Source organism: Cetorhinus maximus, chromosome 25, assembly GCF_964194155.1.
Source record: "Cetorhinus maximus chromosome 25, sCetMax3.hap1.1, whole genome shotgun sequence".
In the NCBI taxonomy this organism is placed as follows: Eukaryota; Metazoa; Chordata; class Chondrichthyes; order Lamniformes; family Cetorhinidae; genus Cetorhinus; species Cetorhinus maximus.
In genome coordinates, this window is record NC_135903.1 from 35,110,630 (window position 1) to 35,131,235 (window position 20,606).

The 20,606-nt window shown below is 44.5% G+C and overlaps 1 protein-coding gene across 3 annotated transcripts in view; it reads right to left on the reverse strand.

Annotated features, from left to right (window-relative positions):
* Positions 1–20,606, reverse strand: part of LOC144668050 (formin-like protein 1) — a 280,427-nt gene that overhangs the window by 107,214 nt on the left and 152,607 nt on the right. For 2 of the 3 annotated variants that reach the window (XM_078529803.1, XM_078529802.1), the window contains exons 4-7: positions 20,128–20,201; positions 17,612–17,695; positions 922–975; positions 253–396 (exon numbers count right to left, since the gene is read on the reverse strand). In XM_078529803.1, the coding sequence (XP_078385929.1) occupies positions 253–396; positions 922–975; positions 17,612–17,695; positions 20,128–20,201 (356 nt within the window). The remainder of the gene's footprint in view (positions 1–252; positions 397–921; positions 976–17,611; positions 17,696–20,127; positions 20,202–20,606) is intronic. The other variant, XM_078529804.1, reaches the window with a different exon arrangement.

Genomic DNA, 20,606 nt, shown 5'->3' on the forward strand with positions numbered 1-20,606 from the left:
CAGAGCCTCACGAGTTCCAACTTATAAAACCGATCCCAAGCTTTCTGAATGAATAGGACAGAATAAACGTGCCTTACATAATGTAGTTGATAACAAAGGAGTTCCATTAGTCTGCAACTGAGCTCCTTTCGGTTTTATAGCATCTGACATGCTATCAGTTGGCATTAAGCGTTTGCAAGAGAACAAGAAAACCAATGGTGCAACAATGACTGTTTGTCCCCTTCACTCTGAAACCCCTTGTCCCCATCTCACCTGACAGTGAGATGACGGCCACCAGTTCTGGAAGATCCATGGGTGGGGGAAGAGTTGCCCCTACTGAGGTCCTCCACAGATCTATCTAAGGGCTTGGTCTTCTCAGTAGCAATTCCTCCGTTATCTGTGCTCTCCATGTCGTGCCTGAGACACATGAGAAAGAAAACAAAAAGAGGACAAGCCTTTGGTTAGCTCATGAAACAGAGACCCCCTTCGCTATCGTCCTGAGTCCAACACTCCAGTCCTTCTGGAATGAAGTGCCCAAGGCTGCTCCAAAGAAAAAATGCCGGACAAATAGTAACTCTTCCAGCATAAATAATTCAGGTCTGGGTGTATGTAACTCCTGTCACAAAGGTGAGCAAAAAGTATAAATTATGCTCCCTCACTTGAGGTACGCGCCAACATTTCTGCTCACGATTGTGATTAGGTGAAAATACACCTGATATTCTCTCCCCCAAGGAAACTAAACTATGAATTTTATTTCATTTTGCAAATCTAGTGACGTAGAAATGGTTACAAATGGATCTCATTCATCAACTACATTTTTTTTTTAAAAAGCACAGTATAATTTTTAACAAGCAGTGTTAGTACAGAAGTCTTCCGCAGAGTACAGAATATTGAAAGAGTTAGTATTTTGAGAGCCCGCCCCTGAGCGTTAGACAATAGTACCTTTCAACATAACTCAAACTCCTCACAAAATTCCATGCAGTTTCTTTAAAAGATCTGAAAAACAAGATGGGAGTAGATTGTTGAAATGTCAGTACATGGTTCACCAAGCTGAGCTTTATAGATAGACTGAGCTAGGCCAAAAGAAATGCTTTTATTATACACAGCAGGCAATACACTCATAGTGCAGGCCACTGTCAGCTCGAGCTCACCCTTTCTTCCATTTGTCTCCCCGTCCTCCATGAACTCACCTGCAAACCAACTCAGTGTTCACTGTTTATGTACCAGTGCTGGCTGCCTTGTTTACTGGGATGGGAGAGTGGGTGGGAGAGTTAAGCCATAGAATAGCGCCTGATCCTATTTTCGTCCAATATCCATGGATGTGGTGGATTTGTGGTTCAGTGGTTAGCGTCCCTCCCTCTGAGCCAGAAGCTCCAGGTTCAAGTCCCACTCCAGGACTTGATGGCCAAGGAAGGTGCATTCATAACAGGTCAAGCATCAACTTGTAAATCCGTCCAATATACGGCAATGGCAGGCAGTAAGAGCAGGAAAGATTTCTGGTCAGCCATGTGATGGAAATAAATTGGGGCCTCTACCATCACTATCCATAGCTCCTGACTACAACATGCATATAAAAGTGTATGTCGTCACAGCACCTCGGACCCCTTGGGGGGTGGGGGAGGGGGGGCGGTGTGGTTAGCCCAGTTGGCTGGATGGCCATTGTGGATCAGATTGGTGCCAACAGCACCAGATTCAATCCCCGTTCCAGCTGGTGTAGATTCAGAGCCCGCCTCCTTGCCATACCCATGGTGGACACTGTAGTGCTGTGGGTCGGACCTGCCTTTGGGCAGAGAACTAAAGAAGAACATCCATGTACGTACACTTACATCAAGTGGGAGTAAAGAATAGGAACACTGGCTAACTTATAGCCCAGAGAACTGACGGCAGCTGAATACAAAACATCATTCAATCTAAGTGAACTCACACAGACCATGCTATGTTTACCAACTGAACCTTTGATGGAGCTTAGGTAATGTATATATATTTTTTCTTCTAAGTATAGGAACGTCTCTATCCTAAAATAACAGACTATCTTAGTAATACTCATTGTACACGAAGAGAAAGTCACCATAAAACATTATTCCACTTTAATCAAGGAGACTCTCTCCCGCAGTACATACCTACGAATACAGGAGACCCCCTCTTTTTTCTAATGCATTTTTCTCTTAGTATGCTGTAACCTAATATGTTTTGCTACAATATTTTTTAATGCAAAATATGACCAGCAAACAGATTCTGAACCTGGACTTGAATGCAGCAATGTTGTTCCAGACTAATCACACCTCTCGTAATCGGAGATAGCAGAGTCACTGTACACCATAAACCAATATTACTCATAATAAGGCCATAAAAAAGACAAGAACCAGAAGAGTGGTGTCCAAATGGTTTCAGAATGCCAGCAGAACCCAGGGACTGAATTAGTGCCTTCAACTCAGTGCCAGCTTGTGTTATTGCGCACTATATACGCCAACACTATTTTTAATTTGTTTTCTTACAGCTATCTGGTGGGGGTGTCGAGCCGGCTGGTTTAAGTGTCACAATGTAATTGACGAATGATAAAAGTAATTGGCTTCATGCAGCATTTTGATATTCTGGTTATTTAGTACTTCATTAGTTTTTTGCCGATAGATAAAATATTCAGTATATAATCTCAATGTTTGCTCAATGTGCATGAGGCACATCAGCTGCAGAGAAAATAACAATGTTTAATAACTAACATATCACTGAGCACTTGGCAGGCTTGACGTGTTCAAGGCACTTTCTGAATCTCTAAAATAAATAGATGGGACCCTCTGATATTAACAGCACATTGCAATGACCCCTCACTTGTCTAGCACACTACTAGATGTCACTCACATCCAAGAGTAGGAATTATTGTCAACAATCTTTTCAACACTTAATGCACCTCAGTCCAAATTTCTCTCCTTGCTATTCAAAAAGAGATGCTAATCCAATTCCAAATACAACCTCGCTCACGCAAAGCATGTTAATTGTTCATACAACAACATGACAGTAATTTCTATCCAATTAGAGTTTTTCTATTTATGAAAAAGTAAACCATCTTATATTTTTGGTGCTGTTTTTAAAAAGAAAAATAGGAAATTCTGAGGTCCATTGATGATGCAGCATTTGCCTACAACCTCACGTGATGAAGATCCCTTGGCGGAAAATACTCTAATGGTTTGGTTGGTTCACGTGCAATGGACAGTGTACAGCTGAATCACACTGGCAATGCTAACCATAGGATTGGTTCTTATTCCGTGTTGAGTTAGCTGACCTTTGGTGCACTGATGGTGGGAATAATACAAATGACTTCACAAGCCTTTGTAGGTGGGCAGACGGCCAAACCTGCAAGCTAGAACACCCACAGCCATTTACTGGGAAATTGGCCCATTTGTGATAACGAATGCCAGGCCATCAAACCCTCACCCCTCAGGCCCCATCACCCCACATGCCCTTCGTGCCCCTCATATCTTCATGCCTCCTTGTCCTCCTCTTGCCCGCTCTATGTGCCCTCATAACACCGATGCCCCCTCCATGCCACCCATGTATCCTGTCACTCACCCAGTATCCACTATGGGCAGACCTCAGGATGACTTTGAAATGGACATTAAAAAAATAAACTTCTAACAACCTAATGGAGATGTCATTCAAACATATTTCATACTGAAAAGTCTCTCATTCATAAATGCTATTCAAAAAAATTAAATCCCCTCAAGTGATCAATCTGTTGTAAAATCAAACACTTATTCACTTACCACAAAGTTAGATAATCCTTTAATAACCTCTTAAAACTGTTGATCAAAATGTGAACAGCCCTCTGCTGAGATAAATGGTTCTGTAACATTTGAAATTCAGTCAAGCATTCATAATGGGCTCAGCTGTAATAACAAACCCTGGGAAATGTAAACAATGAAGCTAATGAAACTGAAAAAAACAGATGGCCGTTTTTTTCTGAGGTATACCAGATGTCACATCAATCAAAGCAACCCAGGAGCAATTAGTTGTTTTTTTTTTTTGCTAAGTGAAAGCTGCTGAAGGCTTTCCCCCCCAATTTAACAGAGCTTTGGGAATTTAAATCACTTCAGATTATTACACTAGAGATCTCAAGCAGTGTTTTTTTTTTCAGTTTTGAATGCATAACAGCACTTTTCTCAGTGGGAAAAGTACTCTAATGTATCACAACACTTAAACAAAGATGATCAATGTCCTTTGCAATGTGCCTTTGCAAGGCAAAACCCAATAATCAATCACTGCAGTAAAAACACATCTCATTTACAATACAGCATCTAACTATTAAAACTGAATGGACAATTATTTTTTTTGTAGCTCAAAGCCTGTCAATAAAAGAATTCCAGGAGTAGGTGGCTGTTTTATTGGTTCCTCACTTGGGACGAGGGTTCCCCTGTGGTTCACAACTCCTCTGAGAGGCTGTGAACCACGTCTACCTAATAGAAGGGGTCTGGCTCCACTAGAATTGCAGGGGCATCAGGGGAGGGATGGTTAAACTGCTCACCACCGCAATGGAGCCGACAAGGGCAGGAGTGCTGCGTGTAGGCTGACTATGCACACCCTTATCCTGGGCCAGTGAAAATTGCTGGAAACGGTATTGGGGAAGAGAAGTGGGGTGGGGGGTGGGGGGTGGGGGGTGGAAATCCCAGAATTGGGTCCTCCTGGCATTTTCTAAGACCTCCCAAGTCATCCCAACGGGGCAAAAAATCGAGGCCAACGTCTCTGAAAATTACAAAACGGTGCACCTCATAAGCACTGTAGCGTGCTAACATAACATGTGGCCTCTGTCCTCAAGTGTTCCACCTGCTGTAGTATTAGTAATTGTGATGGACCCAAACTGAAATGGGAAACCAAGAAGGGAAGCCAAAAAGGGAAACAAAAGAAGGAAACTGACCTTCCCAGTTTCTAAGGTAAATAAAATTGAAACTGAGAATAGGAACCAAGCTTCTGGGGAGATTGAAACTGGTTGAAACATAGAAAAGGGCACGGAGCCTTCTGAGGTCAGGAGCAGATGCTGATTCCAGTAGTGCAGTACAGGCAGCCTGAAGAAGACGGAGGCTTGATCCAGAAGATGAGCATAAACAAATATATAGTTGCTGCAGCTGTTTCTATTACTTGAAGACAACACTGCTGGATCTACACTATCCAGAATGAGTGAACAAGGTTCAGTGGACATGAGCCATTTTTGGTGAAGACCACATCTGTGGAGCTCTCGTTGGTTGTACACTGCTGTCGATTGGGGATTAGGCTCCATCCTAGGAGAGAAGCTGAAATTCTTCAAGAGGAAGGCAGAGTTTTAAGGGCTTTGTGACTGAGATTGATGACATATACACTCTTGGAGCCAATTCTTAGGATCTGTTTTAGCTGTATCTGCCATTTATTATGTAATTTATAGTTTATAGTTGACCACAATTTGCCTGTTAATTCATGTGTAACTTATGTTGATTCTGGGTTTTGGAGTGTAGGAAGTTACCTAAGATAGCACTTAGTGTTTGCTTTGTTTGACCCTTGTATAGTAAAAATTCTTCTGTGGAATCTTGTGGCTTCATTCTTTTAGTAAATCTCTGGGGTCAAGATCAGTTCTAGTCTGTGCAAGTTACTGGTCTCAGCTGGGTGGCCAGGGTAGTACAGTTAGTCTCAGTGTCACGAGGTATGTGAGCGATGCAGAGAAAAATCTGACACCATTACTGCATCCAATGACTGCTCCCTGCCTAGCCTCACAAACAAATTTTGTATCATTATGGGAAGATACGATGGATAGGGAACAGAACAGAGAAGATAAGCATAACATACAACTATATCAGTGGAGTAGAAGATGTAGTTGCAGATACAACCAGGACTGTAAATGGAATAGAAACAAAAAAGGCAAATGAGATTCTGGCTATTTTCATATCCTGAATAGAATACAAAAGCCAGGAAGTGTTGGTGAACACTGGCTAGGCCACAACTGAAGTACAGAGTGCAGTTTGGTACGCCTCATTAGAGAGATAATATTGGAGTTATGGAGAAGTTGCAATGTAGATTCCCTGGGGTGAAACAGAGAGGAGAATATGTACATAGCTATCATCGGAGGTTTACTAGGATTGTTTTCACCACAGCAGAGAAGAGATAAAGTTGGAGGGGGGTGCAATCCATTAGTCTTTCTGAGCTGAACTTTCTACTAAACCATGGAATTCAATAAAGATGCTAACATGTTTCTGAAAAATCAATTTTTAAAAAGTGCATTTCAAATAGAACTACTGCAGCTTTGGGAGCTGACTGATTATATATGTGGTGGGTAAGAATTGAAGAGGACGTGCAATACTGGCCCCAAGCTGAGGGTTAAACTGCACCGGTTGAAGCTCGGTACATGTTTGTTTCTCTGTTGTAACATTTGGAGTTGTTCAGCTCCAGCTGTTCTCGTAAAATGAAATTCCAGAGATGACTATTTTCCAATCTCTAAGGTTTTATAAGTTATGCGTCATTACAATAAGTGCTAATACAAAAGCCAGATACTGCGGATGCCAGAAATCTGAAATAAGAACAGAAAATGCTGGAATACTCCACAGGTCAGGCAGCATCTGTGGACAAAAACAGAGGCTTGGATTTTTTGCCACAGCAGAGCCTCTCTGTTGTGGCAAAAGCAGCCAAAGAGGCTCGAATCTGGAAGCCCCGCCCCCAAACACGACATCTACCATATTCGCGGGGGCGGGAATGGGCCCCGGTCGGGATTCGCGCATGCACATTTCACAGAGGCAGCTGTGCATAGAAATCAACAGCTGCCTCCACCCATGTGTGATTTTGGTGTGAGTGCTGTCTGAAACCCAACATGCACAGATTCGACCTGGTAGGAGCAGGTCTGAACTTTGTAGATTCTTTTGGATTGCAAGGGTACCCTGTTGGAGAGGTAAGGTACCCCTTTGGATATGGTCTCAAGACCATTTGGGGGAATTCAGCTGTCCTCTGGGATTTTTAAAAGTAGGATGAATGTGCGTAAAAAAATGCATAAACTCATTGGGACTGTGAAGTTCATTGAATCTGTCAAAATGAACTGTCAAAAGTGTCAGGATGAATTTTCAAAGGTGGCTGTAAAGCTAAAAAGGCATCTAAACCTCCTTCCCTTTAACTCGTTGACCAAAAAAATCTGTCTGGAGTGTTAAAAAATGATTGCTTGTTATTTCACTCTGTTAACAAAAGTAGGGTTTCCATTACTGGATTAGTGCTGCATGACAAATTTCACAACTATCCATTATCAAAGTAGCAAGCCTGCTATTTCAGTTTGTTTGACAGCTCCAACTGCTTGTGGACTCTTTGAAATGGGACAATGAGTTCCAGTGCTTGTTTTCATAAGGGATTATGCAATTGAATGAAATGTTTGTTGTTGTAAGGAATAATGTAGTTGAAGGAATCTAAATGTAGGAAATGGGCTTTTATGAATGAGAGTGTTTTTATAAATAAAGTCTGCAATAGACACTTGGGACTTTATTTTATTTGATCTTAGCATGGGTCCTGAGGTGTACTCATGGTGCATACTGGGTGAGTTGGCATGGTATCTGTAAGGAAAAAGGATGGTGGGTGGGGAGCATGGGTTGGCATGAGTTGGCACTAAGTTGGCATCAGGTATATAAAGGGCTAAGGGAGTGGGTAGACAGGCATAGGTTGGCATGGAGGGTATGAGGGGCCATGGGGTGAGAAAAGGGAATGAGGTGGCATGGATCGGACATAGGAAGTATGTGAGGGGATGAGGGGGTGTGAGGGGCGAGTGCTGGGTGGCTGTTTTACCTTTATCTGTTTTTTCATTAAGCTTAAACCCAGTGCTGAAGCACTGAGGCAGGCCTTCTGCCTTTGCACCTGGCATCACCCGGTTCCCAGGGAATCCTGTCAGCCCGACACAAAGATCTGACTTTCGGTCAGACATTTTTTGAAGTCAAGTTCACGGAGCCGGAAATTCTCCCGACTCTACGTACCCAGCGGGCGGATAAAAATCTAGGCCAAAGTTAACGTTTCAGGTCAATGTCTGATCTGATGAAAGACCTAAACATTAACCCTGTTCCTCTCCATAGATGCTGCTTGACCTGCTTAGTACTTACAACATTTTTTTGTTTTTAATACATCAATTGGTACTTGACAGAATAGAAATGCAGTCAGATTAAAGAGGGAAATGAGAAATGGCCAGTTCTGGTGGATTCATCTCTCTCTTATTCTCTATTAAAGGGAGAGCTTGATACAAACAGAATTACATGAACAATTGATGACTGTGGCTGTCACCCATGAGCCTACAGAGTTCATTGCTCCTGGAAGAATCTTTTTATATTTAGTTCTTACTAATGGGGCTTGCCTCCAATATTCAACTCTAGTATTACGCAGCCCTGCCTGGCCACCACCTTTCTCAACCTCTCCATTACCTCAGTGTTGTCAGCTGCTTGTCCAACATCGAGCATTGGATGAATGGCAATTTTCTTCAAATAAATATAGGAAAGACCGAAACCTGACATTGGCCAGTGCAAAGAACTCCATTCCCTCGCCAACAATTCCAGCCTTCTCCCTGGCCATTGTCTCAGGCTGCAACAGGCTGCTCTCAGCCTTGGGGTAATGCTTGACCCTGAAGTGAGCTTCTCTATATCCTCTCCATGAAAGGCTGCTGACATCCTCATTTGTAAAATCACCCATCTCCTTTCCTTGCCTCATCTCACCAGCTGCTGAAACTCTCAACCAACATTTTACCTCCAGACTCAACCATTCCAGTCTATCCTGCCTAGCTCCCAAATATCCCAAGCTGACTACAGGCTACCTATGCCACAGGGATAGTGTATCATCTGGACTTGAAGGTCACTATGGTACCAGGGTGTATGGTTATCCTTGAAGGTGCCAAAACAAGGGAACCCTCCTACATTTTTATCTGGAAGATTGATAAATATTCCACACCCATTTTGAAAATTATATTGGTTGATATAATACTTATTCTCATAGGAAGCCACTCACCTTTAACTGTACCTATCCCTTTAAGATTCAGATACTTGCTGTATTTTCTAATGAGCACCACTTGGCTAACTGTCAATACAAGGTCAAAGCTGTGCTTCAAGTGGATGTTAATTATTCAAATAACCTGACCATGCACAATTGTGAAGATCAGCTCAAGGTGCAGTCAGCTGGTTTTGCCTTGGCAGGCAGCCATTCACAAGCAGAGTTTGCTGGAATTGCAAAATTGGGGCTATAATAAAAAACTTGTGTAACTCTGTGCATAATATATACAAGGGATTCCAAACCACAGTAATGCAATATTTTACATTTGTCTTCACAGTAGAATACACAAAAATCATCCCAAGATTAGTAGAAAATGAAGAGGCAAAAGGGAGGAAGGAACTTAACACAATCATGACCACTAGAGAAAAAATACTAGGAAAACTAATGGGACTAAAGGCTGACAACTCCCCTAGACCTGATGGCCTGCATCCTAGGGTGTTAAAAGAAGTGGCTGCAGAGATAGTAGATGCGTTGGTTGTAATTTTCCAAAATTCCATAGATTCTGGAAAGGTCCCAGCAGATTGGAAAACCACAAATGTCACACCTCTATTCAAGAAGGGAGGGAGACAGACAGCAGGAAACTATAGGCCAGTTAGCCTAACATCTGTCATTGGGAAAGTATTGGAATCTATTATTAAGGAGGGAGGAGTTGGACATTTAGAAGATCAGAATACAATCAGGCAGATTCAACATGGTTTTGTGTAAAGGAAATCGTGTTTGACAAATTTATTAGAGTTCTTTGTGGATGTAACAAGCATGGTGGATAAAGGGGAACTGGTAGGTGTAGTGTATTTGAATTTCCAAAAGGCATTTGGTAAGGTGCCACATAAAAGGGTAGTGCACAAGGTAAGAACATATGTTGTTGGGGTGACATATGAGCATGGATAGAGAATTGGCTACCTAACATGAAACAGAGAGTTGGGATAAATGGATCATTATCAACTTGGCAAACTGTAACTATTGGAGCGTAACAGGGATCAACTATTTACAAACTATATTAATGACATTACTGTAGCCAAATTTGCTGAAGATACAAAGATAGGTAGGAAAGCAAGCTGTGATGAGGATACAAAGTGTATGCAGAGGATATCGATAGGTTACGTGAGTGGGTAAAAATTTGGCAGACCGAGTGTAATGTGGGAAAATGTGAGGTTGTCCACTCTGACAGGAAGAATAGAAAAAAATATAATTTAAATGGAGAGAGACTGCAGAATGCTGCAGTCCAGAGGGATCTGGGTGTCTTTGTACATGAATCACAAAAAGTCAGCGTGCAGGTACAGCAAGTAATTAGGAAGACAAATGGAATGTTGGTCATTATTGCCGGGGTGGGGCGGTGGTGGGGGTGGGGTGGAGTATATAAGTAGTGTAATCTTGTTACAACTGTACAGGGCTTTGGTGACTATGTACAGTTTTGGTCTCCTTGCTTAAGGAGGGATGTACTTGCATTAGAAGAAATTCAGAGAAGGTTCAATAGGCTGATTCCTGAAATGAAGTAGTTATCTTATGAAGAAAGGTTGAGCAGGTTGGGCCTAGATGTATTAGAGTTTAAAAGAATGAGAGGTGATCGTATTGAAACATATAAGATTTGACAGGGTGGATGCTGAGAGGATGTTTCCCCTTGTGGGGAATCTAGGGTTAAAGGGCACTGTTTAAAAATAAGGGGTCTCCTATTTATGAATGAGATGTGGAGAAATTTCTTCTCTCAGAGCATTGTTAGTCGTTGGAACTCTCCTCCACAGAGAGCAGTGGAGGCTGGGTCATTGAATATATTCAAGGCTGAGTTAGACAGATTTTTGATCTATAATGGTGTCAAGGGTTACTGAGGACAAGCAGGAAAGTGGAGTTGAGGTCCCAATCAGATCAGCCATGATCTGATTGAATGGTGGAACAGACTCATACTCCTGCTGCTATTTCTAATGATCTTATGAATCAAAATGAAATATCAGTGCAGTTCATTTCACACAATAACTCTTCAGGTCAAATCATTTGATTTGAGCATGTAAGCCTGGTGTCTGTAACTGTTCACCAGGGAATCTGCTCCTAGCAAAGATAGAACTTGCCCTCATGAATATCCCTGTACGTCACATAGAATAATCCAGGTTGGAGTGTGTGCAGTACATGGGGATATTCCACTCAGAGATGGCAACAATGACCTGATTTATGAAATCATCTCGGAGTTTTAATTTGTCCCCAATTTCTAACCACTTTGTTATGCAATACTGTCTGTGCTTCACAGCCTATAACATATACAGAGCCTGTACATACAGGTATATAAATTTGTATGGGCCAGTTTTGGGCATCGAATCATGCAGGCAGCACACCCTCTAACAGGAAGGCCTGAGGCTGACCCAAAATTGGGCTTTGGGCCTCATTCAATTAATTGGGGAGAGCCACAAGTGCCTGTTGCTCACCTGTCTCTGGAAAAGAGATTCAGACAATAGTGGCCCTCAGGTAAATTATAGGGTGGAAGGTGGAGTAGGGTGGATTGGGAGAAAAAATAATCATTTTACTTCCTTAATTGATGAGGACCACTGACAAGGCTGCAACCAGGGCCAGGAAACCTGACAACTGCTCCCCTCAGGCCTCCTGGCTGGCCTAAAAGAGGTATTACGCCAGAGATGGTGGTATAGTGGTATTGTCACTGGACTAGTAATCCAGAGACCCAGGGTAATGCTCTAGGGACCTGGGTTTGAATCCCACCATGGCAAATGGTGAAATTTGAATGTAATAAAAATCTGGAATTAAAAGTCTGATAATGATTGTCATTTGTTGTAAAAACCCATCTGGTTCACAAATGTCCTTTAGGGAAGGAAATCTGTCGTCCTTACTTGGTCTGGCCTACATGTGACTCCAGGTCCACAGCAACATGGTTGACTCTTAAATGTCCTCTGAAATGACTAGCAAGCCACTCAATTGTATCACACTGCTAGAAAGTCAAAAAGGAATGAAACCGGGCAGACCACCCAGCATCAACCTAGGCACCGGAAACGACAACAGCAAACTCAGCCCTGTCGACCCTGCAAAATCCTCTTTACTAACATCTGGGGGCTTGTGCCAAAATTGGGAGAGATGTCTCACAGACTAGTCAAGCCTGACATAGTTGTACTCACGGAATTATACATCCCAGATACCACCGCCACCATCCTGGGTATGTCCTGTCCTACCAGCAGGACAGACCCAGAAGAGGTGACGGCACAATAGTATACAATCAGGATTCGGCTGTTGCCCTGGGAGTCCTCAACATTGACCCCAAACCCCATGAAGTCTCATGGCATCAGATCAAGCATGGGCAAGGAAACCTCCTCCTGATTACCACATACCGCCCTATGTCAGCTGAGGAATCAGTGCTCCTCCATGTTGAAAACCGCTTGGAGGAAGCACTGAGGGTGGCATGGGCGCAGAATACACTCTGGGTGGGGGACTTCAATGTCCATCTCCAAGAATGGCTCAGTAGCACCACCATAGACCAAGCTGGCTGAGTCTTAAAGGAAATAGCTGCTAGGCTGAGTCTGTGACAGGTGGTGAGGGAACCAACAAGAGGAAAAAAACACGCTCAACCTCACCCTCACCAACCTGCCTGCCACAGAAGCTTTTGTCGATGACAGCATCAGTAGGAGTGGCCACTGCACAGTTCTTCTGGAGACGAAGCCTGACTTCACATCGAGGTTACCCTCCATCATCTTGTGTGGCACTACCATCTTGCCAAATGGGATAGATTTTGAACAGATCCAGCAACTCAAGACTTGGCAACTATGAGGCGCTGTGGGCCATCAGCAGAAGCAGAATTGTACTCAACCACAATCTGTAACCTTATGGCCGGCATTTCCTCCACTCTACCATTACCATCAAGCCAGGGGATCAACCCTGGTTCAATGAAGGGTGCAGGAAGGCATGCCAGGAGCAGCACCAGGCATTGCTAAAAATGAAGTGTCAACCTGGTGAAGCTATAGCACAGGACTACTTGCGTGCCAAACAACAGAAGCAGCAAGTGATTGACAGAGCTAAGCGATTCCACAACCAATGGATCAGATCTAAGCTCTGTAGTCCTGCCACATCCAGTTGTAAGTGGTGGTGGACAATTAAACAACTCACTGGAGGAGGAGGCTCCACAAATATCCCCATCCTAAATGTTGGAGGAGCCCAGCACATCAGAGCAAAAGATAAGGCTGGAGTACTTGCAACATTCAGAAATACCAAGTGGATGATCCATCTCAGCCTCCTCCTGAGGTCCCCAGTATAGATTCACTCCACATGATGTCAAGAAACGGCTGAAGGCACTGAATAGTGGAAAGGCTATGGGCCCTGACAATATTCTGGCAATAGTATTGAAGACTTGTGCTCCAGAACTTGCTGCGCCCCTAGTCAAGCAGTTCCAGTACATCTACACCACTGGCATCTAGCCGGCTATGTGGAAACTTGCTTAGCAATAACCTGCTCTCTGACGCTCAGTTTGGGTTCTGCCAGGACCACTTGGCTCCTGACCTCATTATAGCCTTGGTTCAAACATGGACAAAAGGGCTGAACTCCTGAGGTGAGAAGAGTGACTGGCCTTGACATCAAGGCTGCATTTGACCGAGTGTGGCATCAAGAAGGCCTAGAAAAACTGGAGCCAATGGGAATCAGGGAGAAAACTCTCTGCTGGTTGGAGTCATACCTAGCACAAAGGAAGATGGTTGTGGTTGTTGGAGGTCAGTCATCTCAGTTCCAGGACGTCGCTTCAGGAGTTCCTCAGGGTAGTGTCCTCGGCCCAACCATCTTCAGCTGCTTCATCAATGACCTTCCTTCCATCATAAGTTCAGAAGTGGGGATGTTTGCTGATGATTGCACAATGTTCAGCACCATTCACAACTCCTCAGATACTGAAGCAGTCCATGTCCAAATGCAACTAGACCTGGACAATATCCAGGCTTGGGCTGACGAGTGGCAAGTAACATTTGCGCCACACAAGTGCTAAGCAATGACCATCTCCAACAAGAGAGAATCTAACCATCGCCCCTTGACGTTCAATGGCATTACCATAACTGAATCCCCCACCATCAACAATCCACCATTGACCAGTAACTGAACTGGACTAACCATATAAATACTGTGGCTACAAGAGCAGGTCAGAGGCTAGGAATCGTGTGACAAATAACTCGCCTCCCAAGTCCCCAGATCCTGTCAACCATTTACAAGGCACAAGTCAGGAGTGTGATGGAATACTCTCCACTTGCCTGGATGAATGCAGCTCCCACAACACTCAAGAAGCTCAACACCATCCAAGACAAAGCAGCCCACTTGATTGGCACCCCTTCCACAAACATTCACTCCCTCCACCACTGACGCACAGTGGCCAGTGGCAGCAGTGTGTACCACCTACAAGGTGCACGGCAAGAATTCACCAAGCTTCCTTGTACAGCACCTTCCAAACCAACGACCACTACCATCTAGAAGGACAAGGGCAGCAAATAGATGGGAACACCACCACCTGGAAGTTCCCCTCCAAGTCACTCACCATCCTGACTTTGAACTATATCGCCGCTCCTTCATTGTCACTGGATCAAAATCCTGGAACTCCCTCCCTAACAGCGCTGTGGGTGTACCTACACCACATGGACTGTAACAAGAAGGCAGTTCACCACCACCTTCTCAAGGATAATTAGGGGTGGACAATAAATGCTGGCCCAGCCAGCAACACCCACATCCCCACATGCACGAATAAAATTTACATACGCATGGACTAACACCGCTTTTAGGCAGCTGTCCGGAGATGCCTTAAATCTGGCCTGACACAATGACAGTTAGAATATTTGTCAGGCATCCTTGGGATTCAAAACACCGGGTCCCTGAAGCCGAGCCTTATTGCAATTATTTTAAATCGGCCATAATGAGTTCAATATCTGCCGCAGGGAGTAATGTATAGAACCTGTGTCATCTGCAGTGTAAACATACAGTGTCTGTGTCATATACAGAACCTGCATTATTGTTGGACAGGAAGGCCCACAAGTTACTATGAATGCTGATGCAGATCTGCTGGTCACTTCTGAAAGATATGAAAACTCAGAGCCTAATTCTCTCATTGAAAATATATTGTTGTATAACCTATTACTGAGCAGCCCTTTCCTAAACCTGAGAGATGGCATTCACACTAATTGAAGGTACTCTGAAAGGAACTATAGAAAAAATTGGTTATCAAGACGCTGTAAACCACTGGATTTAAACTGCCACAAACTTCTGCACCAGCCCCCACACACCCCCACCCCCACCCACCCCCACCCACCCCCACCCCCACCCACACCCCCACCCACCCCTGCCCACAGTTCATGCACAAAACTGGTATGTCAGTACTGAATTATAAATAGTGTTCAGAACACCTGGCAAGTGAAAGACAAAGTGGGTTAACATTTCAGCTAGAACTTATCCTGAGAACTGCCTGACACAAGGTCTCAGGGCTATCACCTCATGGTCAAGAACACCAACAGCCATCTGAATGTTCAGATTCCAACTTGGATTCAAAGACAGGCTCTTTGATTTTATACTTCCAGAGTACGGCCCCTACTCTCCTCCAATCATAACTCTTAATGTACATTTGAGCAGACAGATGGGATCTCAGTGTAACATCTCTTCCGAAAGGCATCAGCTCACAAGCGTCGGCCTTGATTTTATATGTAGGGTTTGCATCTACAGCCTTATAGCCTAGAGATGAGTGTTACTAACTGAGCATTCAACTCAAATGAACCTTCAGATCATTGAATTCCAACTCAGGTCTGAGCCAACTGAGTGAAAGTCAATAGAAACATTCATTAGCACCAAGGTCTTTAAGCCTTGGGTTCAGATTTACAGGGGCATCACACACGTTGGAAGGCCAATGCTTCCCTTCTTGGGTTGGATTTTCAAAGCTGGATCAGCAACCCGACACTTGGGCCAGGATTTTTAGGATGGCGGGGTTTCCTGCCCTCCAGGGAGTTGGTGGGGAACATACGCTCTGACTAGCATTGATTGGCTGGAGGCGGGTCTTCTGCCCCTCACTTGGGGCGAAGTCCCACTGTAGAGAGCTGCCGGCCAATATCATTGGCCAGCAGCTCGCTAGTCGGTGCAGTGCAAGAGCTGCAGTGGGCAGGGCTGGGTCTGCAATCGGTCCCCAGAGCCTAAGTCATGGGATTTCAGGAACCGGTGAGTTTTGAGGGTCTCAGGATGGGGAGGGTTGGAGGGGGGGGGGAGCCTGAGGGGGTGGACAGAGGGGGATTGGGGTGTCGGTGGAGAGGCCGAGGGGTGAGGGAGGTCCTGTGGTTATCTAACCTTAAGGGGAGGTGTCCCTGGTGTTAAACAGGGTCTGCTGATGGAGGTACCTCCCCGCATCTTCACACCAGAGGCCTGAACCCAATTATTTTCGGGCTTCCCCCATACCCCAGAACTGCCAGCCTGGAAATTGAGACTGGGTCCAGAATGGCTCTTAAATGGCCAATAATTGGCCACTTAAGGGCCTCAACTGGGGCAAGGGTGGGCTGGCTGGCCGAGGTCTCGCCTGCCACAGTGTAAGATTGCAGAGAGATCGGGGTGGGTGGGAGCCCAGAGGGAAGCCCATCAGAGAAGTTTTACATTTACCCTCCTGCCTACAAACCCGCCGACAGGGGAGCATAAAATTCTGCCCCTGGATGAGTTCTGGGTTCCGCCCCTGAGCTGCATCATCTCGTGATGCGATTTTTCAATATAGATGGTCCACTTGGCCAACAGTTGAGCTCAGGGGCTGCCGTTGCCTTGCCAACTGGAGTAGGCAGTTCCTGGGAAGGCCATGGAGGTGGAACGAGGCAGAAAACAACCGTGCATGACAAGTACAGACCAGTATCGTCCCAGCACTAGTTGACCCCACAGATTTGGTGCAAAGAAACTTATTTGCACCCTGTGGCATATCCAACTGACGCGCACACAGTTGTTCGGACACACCGGAAAAGAATTGAAAATTGCATTCGCGAACAGATGTGCCCCTCAACAAGCTCCTTAAGGAGCTTAAGGGGGCCGTTATTTGGCAGAGAGCTTGTTCCCCGTTCTTCCCCCAATGCTGGCCTATTGAAAAATCCCCTCCCTCTTTTCAGAGATCAACTCCAACCAACTGCTCTCTCTAGCAGGGAGGTGTCAGCTGTGGCTCAGTTCATAGCACCCTCGCCTTTGAGTCAGAAGGTAGTGGGTTCATGTCCCACTCCTGGAAAAAAAAGTCAAGAACTGTGAATGTACTCAGAGTTACATAGTTGTTGGGAAAGATTTATTCCAGACCACACAGCTCAATACTCCGCAATTCCTTAGTGACTCCTCTATTCAAAACCTCATCCAGTTGACCCTTCAACTAATTTTTCCCACTGGGTTCAGTGGCCTTCCCCAGCTGTAAAACTCTTCCACTTTTTACTTGATGTAAGAAAAAAATCCAAAATTCCCTTCTCATTGTTAACTTCCTACATTTTGGATCAGGTCTTTTAAGCCCATCATCACAACACCAGTGTAAGTGATTCAGTTTTGCGTTCATTCCAAGTAGAAGGACTAGGGTTAATTTTACACTACAGAATAAATAATTTCTGAAAACAATGTGACAAAGTGTAGGCAGTACGTAAAATGAAACCCTTAGTAAAGATCTCAGTGTACTTACGTGACAGCGCACTGTGCAAAGGACAAGTACTCCACCAACACGTCCAATCCCTTGTTCTCTTCATTCAAAAACTCCTGCACCCAACTGTGAGGAAGGAAAAATCAGCAGTTAATCAGATTCGAGTGGATAGTGGCTCTACCAGAAGTTACCCAAAAGGGCATTGGGATCAGCCAGGCGGACCCCAATTGCATATTCCTAGGTTCTGAATCCCTATGAGTTCATCAATAAGAATCTATGCTTGTAGTCACATTATTACAGCCAGTCACACCCAACACACGCTCAGAAATGGTTCAGATTGCACTTTGCAAATCTAATGCTATCTGGCACAAAGCAGCAATAACTCACATTAAGTTTAATAGAGGAATATGTACTAAAACCTTCCAGGAGGGTATAGTTACTGAACAAGTCAGAGAAGGAGCTTGGGGGGGGGGTAGGGTGAAGTGCTAGGTTAGGGGGCTGCAGGTACAATTGTAGAGGGAGAATTAGAGAAGCTGTGGGCCTATGCCCAATGCCCTCATATTTCTCGGGGTTCGTAAATCATTTCATTCCTTCAGGAATACGTCTATCAACTCAACCTTCACTGGACTAAGTGACAAGTTGCATAATAAAGAATATTTACAGTGTAACTCCTCAGCACCTCAGGGCACCACAAAGCACTTCACCAATCACTCGCCATTGTTATTTAGACAAACATAGAAGCCTATTTGCACACAAATATCCCACAAACAGCTAATGAGATCAGTGGCCTGTTTCTGTTGGTGCTGGTTGAGGGAAAAATCCCTGCTAATCCTCAAATAGTATCAAGAGACTTTTAACATCTACCTCTTAAACTTTCTTAGGTTTCATTTTGTCGATATCCCTCATTTTCAACTTGGGACTCCTGGTACTTTTTGCCTATTAACAGTATCAGTCAGTGGTGGCTCGGTTGGGAGCACTCTTGCCTCTGAGTCTCTAGTTCCAAATGCCACTTCAGGGCTTGAGCACAAAAATCAAGGCTGACACTCCATCGTTGCATGTGCTGTTTTTTTTTGAATGAGATGGCAAACTGAAGCTCCAAAGTCTGCTCAGTGGGTGTAAAAGATCCCATGTCACTATTTCAAAGGAGGGCAGAGCAGTTCACCCCTGGTATCCTTTATCCTTCAATCAACATTACAAAACAGATTATCTGCTCGTTATCACGTTTGCTGCTTCTGGGAGTCGGCCGTACACAAATCAGCTGTCACATTTCCTACTGTGACTAGACTTCAAAAGTAGTTCATTGGCAGTAATGCACTTTGGGAGGTCCAGTGGCTGGGCAAAGCACTATCTAAATGCAAGTCTTTCTTTTTTCTTTTTCTTTTGTTTCTTCTATTTTCAGCTCCTTCCAGAATTTGCATTTTTTTCTTTAGCTTTGCGGTTTTTCTCTTTTTCTCTCCTGACTTGTACATTAAGAATACTTGCCTCGGTGAGGTACTGACAGTGTCAGCGCCCGTGCAGATATTCCTCTGTCTGTCTCTGAGATGCATCTGCAAAGGTGCCAACACTGTCAATGCAGCATTAGGCAGCTATTCCTAATGCGCGGACCCAGTGAATCTCAGCAGACTATTGGGCTATGAAAGCTCAGTCACCTTCTTTCCTCCAACACTGTCCACACATACATATTAACCATGGCAAGAATCAGGGTAGACTCAGTGTGAGCCCATTCGCACCAGCAACTGAATTGATTCAGCCCAGTTTTGGGTTCACTCCCACTCCCTCAACCACAGTGGGTGATTGGCTTACATTTTTAGGGAAACGAACTCAGGAGTTGAGAGCATGGTTTCAATTGGCATTCACTGTATCTCAACCCTGAGCCAAGTGTATGTGCTCATTGGTTACTGCTGACTACAAGATGCTTGATGAGCTTGACACTGAAAGATAACATCACATTTCAGTGGCAGCAGTGTGTACCATCTATAAGATGCATTGCAGCAACTCGTCAAGCCTCCTTCAACAGCACCTTCCAAACCCCCGACCTCTACCACCTAAATGGACAAGGACGGCAGACTAATGAGAATGCCACTACATGCAAGTTCCCCTCCAAGCCACACACCATCCTGACTTGGAACGATATCGCTGTTCCCTCACTGTCACTGGGTCAAAATCCTGGAACTCCTTCCCATACAGCACAGTGAGTGTACCTGCATAATATGAACTGCAGCAATTCAAGAAGGCAGCTCACCACCACCTTCTCAAGGGCAATTAGGGATGGGCAATAAATGCTGATCTTACCAGTGACGCTCACATCCCCTGAAATAAGAACAGATTGACTTTCCCGGGAAAAAGGTCAAAGATTATGATCATTAATATCCAGGTCTTGCAGCACAATATATATTCAATGGCTTTCACTTCTATCTAATGGTGGCTGGATCTGAACTTGAGAGACAGGTTTTGAAAAACAAAGCCCCAGGCACTATTGTTCCATGTTTTTTAAAATTATTTTCATCCTTATAAAGTATATCACCCAGCTTTTAAAAATGTCAGTAGGTGTCACTCACCCAATGTGATTGGTCCGCAATGAAATTTCGAGTTCTCGCAGGACCTGAGTTGATTCTTGGACTCGTCTCTTGAACTGCAGAAGTTGAAAAAGAAAAATGAAAAGGTTCGACAGTGTTTCCAGAACAGATAATTCTTTCTCTGTCACATATGGGATGTTCTGGATTGACACCCCTCTTATATCATTGAAAGACTTTAGGATTAATGTTGGTGTCATGTACTGAAGCATTGAGTGGTGAAAGACCATATACATAAGACGGGCAGCAACTGAGGTAAACAACTGATTGTGTGCAGAATTGTGCACAGCTGTTTACAATTTGCACATGACCTGTAGGGGGCAGTGTGAGCCCTCAGCCTCTAGGGGTGCAGTGTGGACCCTCAGTCTATAGGGGGCAGTGTGAGCCCTCAGCCTGCAGGGGGCAGTGTGAACCCTCAGCCTCTAGGGGGGGCAGTGTGAACCCTTGGTCTGCAGGGGGCAGTG